Here is a 10,641-nt window from a genome sequence, read left to right as displayed (position 1 = left end):
AACCCAGGAGTCCGGGCCCCGCCTCCACCCCATTTGCTCTAACCACCACACCGCACTCTCCACCCGGAGAGAACCCAGGAGTCCGGGGCCCCCTCCCGTCTGCTCTAACCACCACACCACACTCCCCGCACCCACTGGGAGAGAACCCAGGAGTCCGGGCCCCCCTGTCTGCTCTAACCACCACACCCCACTCCCCACCCCCGCTGGGAGAGAACCCAGGAGTCCGGGCCCCCTCCTGTCTGCTCTAACCACCACACCCCCACTCCCCACCCCTGCCGGGAGAGAACCCAGAAGTCCAGGCCCCCTCCCAGCTGCTCTAATTATCAGACCCCACTCCCCACCCCCGCAGGGAGAGAACCCAGGAGTCCGGGCCCCCTCCCATCTGCTCTAACCACCAGACCCCACTCCCCACCCCCACCGGGAGAGAACCCAGGAGTCCGGGCCCCCCCGTCTGCTCTAACCACCACATCCCACTCCCCACCCCCGCCGGGAGAGAACCCAGGAGTCCGGGCCACCTCCCGTCTGCTCTAACCACCACACCCCACTCCCCACCCCCACCGGGAGAGAACCCAGGAGTCCGGGCCCCCCCGTCTGCTCTAACCACCACACCCCACTCCCCACCCGGAGAGAACCCAGGAGTCCGGGCCCCCCCGTCTGCTCTAACCACCAGACCCCACTCCCCACCCGGAGAGAACCCAGGAGTCCGGGACCCCAGCTCCCTCCTCGTTCAGAGTGGGAGATGGGGGAGGGGCACGTTTGTGTGTGGGGGGTGGTTTCCATGGTGATTTTATGGGTAAAAAATGTCCCTCGTCCCCCCGCCCATGTGGTGCTTGGCGCCGCGTGATGACGTCACTGTTCTTAAAGGGGAGGACGCGAAAGGGATAATTAAAGGGGCCCCGGGATGGAGAAGTAGCCACCAAATCCCCAAGTGCCCCCAGCTCCCAGAATGCACTGGGGCTGCCCCCCACGTACCCCCATATCCCATGATGTACCAGGGCCACCTCCGCCCAATGCACCCCGGTATCCCACAATGCACCAGAACCTTGCCCTGCCGCACACCCCCGTATCCCACGATGCCCTGGGATTATCTCCCCCCCAACAATCCCCCATATTCCAGGATGCACTGGGGCCTTGTCCCCCCATGCACCCCCGTATCCCACGATGCACCAGAGCCTTGTCCTGCTACACCCCCCCGTATCCCATGATGCACTGGGGCTGCCTCACCCCACACACCCCCATATCTCATGATGCACTGGGGCTGTCTCCCCCAACAATCCCCTATATCCCACGACGCACCGGGGCCTTGTCCCTCCACGCACCCCTGTATCCCATGATGCACCAGGGCTGCGTCTCCCCAACCCCCCCATATCTCACGATGCATGGGGCCGCCTCCCCCCCACGCACCCCCATATCCTACTATGCACTGAGGCCACCTCCCCCTCTGCCCTCTCCCACACCGGGTCCGCTTCCTCCCCGTATCCCAAAATGCAGCGAGGCTGCCTCCTCCCCAACGCATCCCCGTATCCCACGATGCACCGGGGTGGTGGGGCTGCCTGTCCCCCCCCGTCCTCTCTCCTACCTTCCCCGTTTACTTTTCATCTGGCGGGCAATAATCCCCTCGCCGGGTCCTGCCCCTTTAAGAGCCCCTCGCCTCGCCTGGCCCCTTTAATTCCCTTTCTCTGGAGTTGGCTCCTTGTGCAAAAATAGAAAACCCCCCAAACCCCCCAAAGCGAAGCGAGGGGCAGAAACCCCGGGGGGCCGGGACCCGCGGCCGCCTGCAGGTGAGGGGGGGCCACCCAGGGAGTGGGGAGGGGTGCAATGGGGGGCGGGTGCAAAGGGGGAGGGGGCAGTGGGGGGAGGGGTACAATGGGGCGCAGGGGGGGTGGAATGGGGGAGTGGCGTAGTGGGGGAGGGGTGCAATGGGGCGCAGGGGTTGGGTGCAAAGGGGGAGGGGCACAATGGGGTGCGGGGGTGGGTGTAATGGGGGCGGGACGCAAAGGTTGGGTGCAATGGGGGAGGGGTGCAGGGGGGTGGGTGTAATGGGGGTGGGGCGCGGCGCAGAGGTTGGGTGCAGTGGGGGAGGGGCGCAGTGGGGGAGCTCTGTCCAGGGTGGGTTCAGGGCCACTTTGCAGCCGATCAGGTGGGTGCCTGCCTTGGTCCCCCCTCCCCCCGGATGTGGGGCGCGGGGAAGGCAGCCAGGGCCGGCAGGGTGGGCCGGCCGGGTGTGATCGGGGCGAAAGGGGGAGCATGACAGGGAGAAAGGGGGTGCCCGGGGGCTGTCCGGCCTCAGCTAACCCTGTCCTTCCTGTCTGCCTCCAGCCCGGCCTCACTTCCAGTCGCCCCCCGGCTCCCCCTTCCAGCCCCCCAACTCCCCCCCAGCTCCCCCTTCCACCCCACAACTCCCCTCAGCTCCCCCTTCCAGCTCCCCCCTTCCAGGCCCCCTGCTCCCCTTTCCAGCTCCCCCTCCACCCCACAACTCCCCCGGCTGCCCCTTCCAGCCCCCCAGCTCCCACAACTCCCCCCGGCTCCCCCTTCCAGCCCCACAACTCCCCCGAGCCCCCCCCCGGCCCCCCCGGCATGGCGTCGGGCGTGGAGCTGCTGCGGTTCCAGCTGCCGGGCCACGAGGCGGCCACGCTGCGGAACATGAACCAGCTGCGCTCGGAGGAGCGCTTCTGCGACGTGACCATCGTGGCCGAGAGCCTGAAGTTCCGGGGCCACAAGGTGATCCTGGCGGCCTGCTCCCCGTTCCTGCGCGACCAGTTCCTGCTGAACCCCTCCTCCGAGCTGCAGGTCTCCCTCATGCACAGCGCCAAGATCGTGGCCGACCTGCTCCTCTCCTGCTACACCGGGGCCCCTGGAGTTCGCCGTGCGCGACATCGTCAACTACCTGACGGCCGCCAGCTACCTGCAGATGGAGCACGTGGTGGAGAAGTGCCGCAACGCCCTCTCCCAGTTCATCCAGCCCCAGATCGGCCTCAAGGAGGACGCCCCCCCCGGCCAAGGGGGGAGCCCCCCGGGCGCCGGCCGGCCCCTCGCCCCAGGAGCGGGCCCGCCACCGCCTCCCGGCCTGGCCCCTCAAGCTGGAGCTGGAGGAGCTGGAGCTGAAGGACGAGGAGGAAGAAGAGGACTACGGGGACGACGACGGCGTCTCCGACATCTGCATCGTCAAGGTGGAGTCGGCCCTGGAGGTGGCCCAGCGGCAGAAGAAGCAGCAGCAGCAGGCGGCCTGGGCCAAGGAGGGGTCCCCGCCCCCCGGCTGGGCCAAGGAGCAGCAGCAGGAGGCCCAGGTGAACTCCACGGTGGCCGAGGGGCCGGCGCCGCCCGAGCCGGCCCCGCAGGGCGTGGTCAAGGCCTGCTACAGCCTGGCCGAGGACGCCGAGGGCGAGGGGCTGCTCATCTTCCCGGGGGGCACCTACGCGGAGGAGGCCGGCGGGCGCCCCGGGGCCGGGCGCGGGGGGCCGGCGGGCCCCCACCCGCTGCGCAGCATCCGCTGCGCCAAGTGCGAGGAGGCCTTCCAGGGGGTGGAGAAGCTGGTCTTCCACATGCGGGCCCAGCACTTCATCTTCATGTGCCCCCGCTGCGGCAAGCAGTTCAACCACAGCAGCAACCTCAACCGGCACATGAACGTCCACCGGGGCGTCAAGTCCCACTCCTGCGCCGTCTGCGGCAAGAGCTTCACCCAGAAGTCCACCCTCCACGACCACATGAACCTGCACAGCGGCCAGCGCCCCTACCGCTGCTCCTACTGCGACGTGCGCTTCGCCCACAAGCCCGCCATCCGCCGCCACCTCAAGGAGCAGCACGGCAAGACCACCGCCGAGAACGTGCTGGAGGCCAGCGTCTCCGAGATCAACGTCCTGCTGCCCTAGCGGGCGCCGGGAGGGCAGCTGGGGCTGGCGGTCTGAGCCCGGGGGAGGGGGGGCTGGGAGCCAGGACGCCTGGGTTCTCTCCCGGGCTCGGGGAGGGGCGTGGGGTGTAGTGGTTAGAGCAGGGGGGGGCTGGGAGCCAGGACGCCTGGGTTCTCTCCCGGGCTCGGGGAGGGGCGTGGGGTGTAGTGGTTAGAGCAAGGGGGGGCTGGGAGCCAGGACGCCTGGGTTCTCTCCCGGGCTCGGGGAGGGGCGTGGGGTGTAGTGGTTAGAGCAAGGGGGGGCTGGGAGCCAGGACGCCTGGGTTCTCTCCCGGTCTCGGGGAGGGGGAGAGGAGGGGAGCTACCGGGTCAGAGCCGGGTGCGTTTTCCCAGCAGCCAAAGAATGGACGTTCCCGGCAGGGGAACTGGAGCCCAGGATGTGCAGAGCGAAATGCCGGGCCGGGTGACCTACGGCGGCGGGAGGGGGCGTCTCCAGTAGCTGGTAGTAGTAGGTTTTTGTCCGTCTCTCCCGAGGGCAAGACAGGGGTTTAGCAACCTTCAGCTAGCCAAGTGCAGATTTAGCCACTAGGAATTAGAGAGGGACTGGCGGGGGCGGGGATGGGGCACAGACCTTTCCCCTCTGGCCCTGGGGTGGGGGCTGGCTGATGGGGCGTGGGGCTGTCCCCCTCTGGGGGGCGCCGGCTCTGGGGCTCACCCTCCACGTCCTTTCAACCAGTTTTTAGATTGTTTAAAACTTTTTTTTTATTAAAAGGAAAGAAAAGAAAGAAGTGTCCAAGCTGTTTTATTTGGGAGTGGGGTGCAGTGGTTAGAGCGGGTGGGGGGGGCTGGGCTGGGAGGCAGGACTCCTGGGTTCTCTCCAAGCTCTGGGAGGGGAGGGGGGCTGGGAGCCCGGACTCCTGGGTTCTCTAGCTGGACGTGGGGGAGGCTGGGGGCTGGTGGTTAGAGCGCAGGGGGGCTGGGGCCCGGACTCCTGGGTTCTCTCAAAGCTCAGGGAGGGAAGGGAAGGGAAGGGGAGGGGAGGGGAGGGGGGGCGGGTCTGGGCTGCGGGACCGACGTTCCCAGGGAAACACCAATGGGGATCGCTGGGGGGTGGAGTGGCCCCAGGAGGGGGCGGGGCTTAGGGCGCCGGGGGCGGGGCTTAGGGCGCCGGGGGCGGGGTCTCGGTCTCCCCGCCCGCGGTCCTTTTAAATCTCCCCGCCCCGCGGGTGACGTCACTGCCGGGCGCTGCTGCCGCGCGCCTGCCGGGACCGGGCCATGGAGGCGGCGGGAGCGGGCGAGGTGGGGGAGGGGCGAAGGGACCCAGGCGTCCGGGCGGGGGTGTCTCTGATGATGGGGGGGGGGCTAATGGGGGGGGCGAATCACTCCCCGGGTCCCCCGCACAGACCCGGTACAGCCCGGGGGGGGGGGCGCTGGCTGGGGTCGGGCCGTGGGGGGCAGAGCGGGGCGGGGGGCTGGTGGGGGTTGGGCCGTGGGGGGCAGAGCGGGGCGGGGGTCTGGTGGGGGTCGGGCCGTGGGGGGCAGTGCGGGGCGGGGGTCTGGTGGGGGTCGGGCCGTGGGGGGCAGTGCGGTGTGGGGGGCTGGCTGGGGGTTGGTCGGCGGGGGGGCTGGAGGGGGTCGGGCCGTGGGGGGCAGTGCGGGGCGGGGGGCTGGAGGGGGTCGGTCGGCGGGGGGTTGGTGGGGGTCGGGCCGTGGGGGACAGTGCGAGGTGGGGGGCTGGCTGGGGGTCGGTCGGCGGGCGGCTGGTGGGGGTTGGGCCGTGGGGGGCAGTGCGGGGCGGGGGGCTGGTGGGGGTTGGGCCGTGGGGGGCAGTGCGGGGCGGGGGGCTGGTGGGGGTCGGGCTGGGCGGGCAGTGCGGGGTGGGGGGCTGGTGGGGGTCGGGCCGTGGGGGGCAGTGCGGGGCGGGGGGCTGGCTGGGGGTTGGTCGGCGGGGGGCTGGTGGGGGTCGGGCCGGGTGGGCAGTGCGGGGTGGGGGGCCGGCTGGGGGTCGGTCGGCGGGGGGCTGGTGGGGGTCGGGCCGTGGGGGGCCGGCGGGGGGCGCTGGGCACCCTCTGACCCCGTCTCTCTCCGCAGCGGGACGAGCCGAGGGGGGCGGCCCCGGTGGCAGAGAAGGAGCCGGGGGAGAAAGGTGAGTGGGGGGCGGGGCAGTGCCCCCCCCATGGCCCCCGGCCCCGGGCTCCGCGGTGGATCGTGGGGCGGGGATATCACCCCAGCCAGGGGGGGGGCGCTGGGGGCTCCCGGGGCGAGGGCCCAGCCGGGGTAACGTCACCGGCCCCGTTACGGGCTCCCGGTGACACCGTCCAACGCGCCCCCTGCCAGCCCCCCGTGGCGTCCTCACGCCCCCTTTTCCCTCTGTCCCCTGCGAGCCTGGGGCCCCCCCCGGGGCCCGTGGGGTTCCCGCCAGCCCTGCGCGCCCGGGGCCCGTGGGGCGGGTTAAAGACAGACGGGTACCCACACCAGCCCTGCGGCCGAACGTGGGGCTGCTGAAACATGGACAATCCCCTCCGCCCCCCAGCTCAGCATGCCATGGGGCAGGTGCCCCCCCGCGACCTCCCCACCGGGGCCCCGCCCCCGCTGAGGGCCCTGGGGCCGGAGGAGAAGTGGAAGCCGGCCCGGGACGGGGAGAGCAGCAGGGGAGGGGGTGGGGAGAGTCCCCCCCGCAGCGGGAAACAGTGGGGACGAGGCAGCGAGGACCCAGGCGTCTGGGGGCCCCAAGGAGGCGGCTGGAGGATCACCCGACGAGGAGGGGACTCTGGCAACCGTGATGGTCACGACCGGCTCGGGGAGCAAGGGATTGCCAGGTGAGTGGGGGGGCTGCGGGCCGGGGGGCTCTGGGTTTGTGGGGCAGGGGACGGGGGGCTGCAGGTTGGGGAGGGAGTGATTGGCTGCGGGTCGGGAGTGAGGGGCCCCTGGAGGGAAGGGGTACCCGGGGGAGGCTCTGGGGAGGGCGTGAAGGGCCCGGGGAGGGGGGAGAAGAACATGGAGGAGGGGCCCCGGGGGGCTGCGGGTCGGGAGTGAGGGGCCCCTGGAGGGAAGGGGTACCCGGGGGAGGCTCTGGGGAGGGCGTGAAGGGCCCGGGGGGGGGGCGGAAGGACATGGAGGAGGGGCCCCGGGGGGCTGCGGGTTGGGAGTGAGGGGCCCCTGGAGGGAAGGGGTCCCCGGGGGAGGCTCTGGGGAGGGTGTGAAGGGCCCGGGGGGGGGAGGGGGGCGGAAGGACACGGAGGAGGGCCCCGGGGGGCTGCGGGTCGGGAGTGAGGAGCACCACGTCTCTCCCCCAGGCCACGCCAGCAAGACGCTCCCCTCCTCGCCCAGCAAGGCCGGGGGGGGGCCGAGCCGCGCCAAGATGTCCCTGACGGGCACCAGCAAGTCGCCCCCGTCGGTGCAGAGCCTGGCCATGCGGCTGCTCAGCCTGCCTGGTGCCCGCCTGCCCCCGGAGGGGGGGCCCGCGGGGGAGCCCCAGCCCACCGCCCCCCCGGACCCCAAGCCCAAGGTCCACCGGGCCCGCAAGACCATGGCCAAGCCCAGCAATGGACAGGTGGGTTCTGGCGGGGGAGGGCTGTTGTCCCGGACGCCTGGGTCCCCTCGTGCCCCTCCCCGGGTTAGCGCCCCCCCCCCCCCCCCCCGGGTGTCATCCTGGACGCCTGGGTCCCCTCGTGCCCCTCCCGGGTTAGCGCCCTCCCACCCCGGGTGTCGTCCTGGACGCCTGGGTCCCCTTGTGCCCCTCCCCGGGTTAGCGCCCCCCCCCCCCCAGGGTGTCGTCCTGGACGCCTGGGTCCCCTCGTGCCCCTCCCCGGGTTAGTGCCCCCCCCAGGGTGTCGTCCTGGATGCCTGGGTCCCCTCGCACCACACTCCAGGCTAACCCTCCCCCGGGGTGTCGTCCCCGATGCCTGCCTCCATCCTCTCACCGCTACTGCGGCCCCTCCCCTAAGGACAATGTCCCGGACGCCTGGGTTCCATCACCGCCTAAGGGAGGGGTTGCTCCAGGTTTGAGTGCCGTGTCTGACCACCCCTCCCCACCAAAATCCTGTCCCCAGGTCCCCGAAAAGCGAGTCTCCGAGATGCTGCATTTCCGAGTCTCTGACGACCTGCGGAGCATCGAGGAGCCAGGTATCCAGGGGGCTGCGGGTCGGGAGTGAGGGGCATGGCAAAGCTGGGGGGCTGCTGGTCAGGATTGAGGGGCATCAGCAGAGCTGGGGGGGAATCTCTCTCCTGCCCCCCCCCATTCATTCCCTCTCCCCCCAGAGCCGGCCAAGCGGCCGAAGCTGGACTACGGGACGGATTTGATTCACAAGCGGCTCCCGTCCTCGCTGCACAGATCCAGCCCGCGGGCCAGCACCGAGGTATGGCTTCTCCTGGACACCTGGGTCCCTCCCTCCCTCCCTCCCTTCCGGGGCTCAGGGTGGCTCTGACCCGTTGTCCTCCCCAGATCACGGTGACGGAGGAAATGGCGGCTCCGCCCAGCGATTCCCGCCCCCTGGGGGACCCCTCGGGGGCCCGGGGTGTGGGGGGGGCCCTGGAGGAGTGGGAGACCGAGGTGGGCGAGGACTTCAGCCTTTTCTACGACAGCTATTCCGTGGATGAGCACGGTGACTCGGACAGCAAGGTGGGGCATGGGGGGGCTGCGCACGGGGGGACCCCTCGCCTGGCACTCAGATGCGGCTGCCTCTGGGGAGGGGCGTGAGGGCTGGTTATTTGGGGACCCCTGGCCCTGCGCTGAGATGCAGCTGACTCTGGAGTGGGGTGCGGGGGCCAGTTATCTGAGGACCCCTGGCTCTGTGCTGAGCTGCGGCTGACTCTGGGGTGGGGCACAGTGTGTTTGGGACGGGAAGGGGAATCCCAGCTCAGTCAGAGCCAGGCCCAGATGCCTGGGTTGCTTCCCCCCCCCCAGCTGAGCTTTGTCCGTCTCTTGTCCAGTCGGAGGCAGACAGGGTGGGGGAACAAATGAGCGAGGAAGAGGAGGAGGAAGAGGAAGAGGAGGAAGAGGAAGAGGAAGAGGACGAAGAAGACGACGAATCCGGGACCATGTCGGACAGGGTGAGCCTCCGGGGGGGGGGCAGGATGGGGGAGGGGGGGGTAGAACTCACCCTTCTTCTCTTCCCCCATGACCATTTCGTTCTCTTGTTCCTTGCCCCCCTGCCCTCGCCATTATTCTGTGTCCCCCCACCCCCCCCCGGCTCCAACTCGCTCCCCCCTGCCCAGAGCGCATCTAGCACCAAGCGCAAGGCCAAGAAGCGCTGGAAAAATGACAGCCCCTGGGTCAAACCGTCCCGAAAACGCAAAAGGAAGGAGGCTCGGCCCAAGGATGGACGAGGTGAGGGGGGCGTGTGGTGGCCCGTGGCTCCGGACCCAAGTGGGGTGGGGCCCAGCGGGTCGTGGCGGCAGAGAGAGGAGGGTCTGGGCTTTGCGGGGGTCCTGGAACCGTGTCTGGAGCCTCCCCGGTCTGGGAGATATTCTCCCACACTCCTGCCCACCTGCTGTGTTTTCTCCCCAGCCGGGATTCCTCGGTGGTTTCGGTGCCCACCCCCTCTCCGGGGGTTGGATGCCAGGCCGCCAGGTCGGTACCGCCGCGAAGCCGGGACTTTGGGCTTCCCAGCGCTGGCGGCTCATTTCTACCCCAAACGGTGCCAGAGAAATGGGCCAGCGAAGATGGCGTGCGCGGGGAGGGTCAGTGTGACCCGGGCAAGAGGGTAATCGGAAGGCTGGGATCCTGGTGTGAGAATGGGGGGGCGCCTGGGGGGCAGGGGAGGGGAAGCAGCTGCTGCTCATTGCCCACATCTCCCTTATGCCCCGATTCTGTCGCTCCCTCTTCCCTGGCCCCCGGCCCCCTCGTTCCCCCTCTCGGCCAGGTGTCAACGGGGTCTCCGCGGCCGGGCAGAGCGAGTACACGGAGGTGCCGCTGGGGTGCCTGGAGCTGCCGGGTGAGGGGGCGCTGTCCCCCAACAATGCAGGTGAGACCCCGGCCCCCCATGGGCGCCCCCCTCCGCTTCCCCCCCGCAGTGTCCGGTCTGTGTTCTCCCCTTCTCCACCCCCCGCCCCCCAAATCACACCCCCCTCCCACCTTGGGGGCCCCCCAACTCTGCTGGGTTCAACGCTCCCCTTCCCCCCCAACCCTGCCGGAATCCCCCCAAATCCCCCCTCCCCCACTGATCTCTGGTTTCACCTGAAACCCTTCACCGGCCCCACTGGGGTCCCCCCCCAGGCGTGTCCAACGAGACGAGCTCGCTGGAGACCGAGCGCTTCGAGGAGCTGCCCCTCTGCTCCTGCCGCATGGAGGCCCCCAAGATCGAGCGGCTCAGCGAGGCCGCACGCAGCCACTGCATGGCCACGGAGAGCGCTGACGGGGAGGTGAGGGGGCGGGGCCGGCGGGGGGGGCCGGCGGCGTGCGGGGGCCACGGAGTGTTTGGGATGGGGAGGGAGCCCTTGCCTGCCCCGAGCTGTGGCTGACTGTGGGGTGGGACACGGGGGGCTGGGTATCTGGGGACCCTGGCCCTGCACTGAGATGCAGCTGGGTGGGACTCTGGGGAGGGACGGGACCCCGGTGTCCGGGCTGACCCCCCCGACCCATTCCCCCCAGCTGAGCGGCTGCAGCTGCAGTGTGCTGAAGCGGGAGACCATGCGCCCGTCCAGCCGGGTGCCCCTCATGGTTCTGTGCGAGTCCCATCGTGCCCGGATGGTGAAACACCAGTGCTGCCCCGGCTGCGGGCACTTCTGCACGGCCGTGAGTGGGGGGCTGCGGGTCGGGAGCGAGGGGAGCTGGGGGGCTGCGGGTCGGGAGC

General features: G+C 70.4%; 2 protein-coding genes across 2 annotated transcripts in view; both read left to right on the top strand.

The window, feature by feature from the left end:
• The first annotated feature begins 2,577 nt into the window (after positions 1–2,577).
• Positions 2,578–3,916, top strand: ZBTB12 (zinc finger and BTB domain containing 12). Its single transcript, XM_077833889.1, is given in 3 exon segments — positions 2,578–2,853; positions 2,855–3,069; positions 3,071–3,916. Coding segments are annotated over 3 exon segments (1,290 nt in total). The 3' UTR covers positions 3,870–3,916.
• Positions 3,917–5,067: 1,151 nt separating this feature from the next.
• Positions 5,068–10,641, top strand: part of LOC144274193 (histone-lysine N-methyltransferase EHMT2-like) — a 6,146-nt gene continuing 572 nt past the window's right edge. Inside the window, exons 1-12 of the mRNA XM_077832824.1 lie at positions 5,068–5,146; positions 5,939–5,993; positions 6,381–6,666; positions 7,144–7,400; positions 7,900–7,972; positions 8,108–8,205; positions 8,292–8,468; positions 8,780–8,899; positions 9,065–9,176; positions 9,712–9,813; positions 10,065–10,210; positions 10,440–10,583. Of these exons, the coding sequence (XP_077688950.1) occupies positions 6,630–6,666; positions 7,144–7,400; positions 7,900–7,972; positions 8,108–8,205; positions 8,292–8,468; positions 8,780–8,899; positions 9,065–9,176; positions 9,712–9,813; positions 10,065–10,210; positions 10,440–10,583 (1,266 nt within the window). The 5' untranslated portion in view covers positions 5,068–5,146; positions 5,939–5,993; positions 6,381–6,629. The remainder of the gene's footprint in view (positions 5,147–5,938; positions 5,994–6,380; positions 6,667–7,143; positions 7,401–7,899; positions 7,973–8,107; positions 8,206–8,291; positions 8,469–8,779; positions 8,900–9,064; positions 9,177–9,711; positions 9,814–10,064; positions 10,211–10,439; positions 10,584–10,641) is intronic.

This window comes from Eretmochelys imbricata, chromosome 14 (assembly GCF_965152235.1).
Source record: "Eretmochelys imbricata isolate rEreImb1 chromosome 14, rEreImb1.hap1, whole genome shotgun sequence".
Lineage (NCBI taxonomy): Eukaryota > Metazoa > Chordata > Testudines > Cheloniidae > Eretmochelys > Eretmochelys imbricata.
This window is presented reverse-complemented; position numbering and strand designations above follow the sequence as displayed.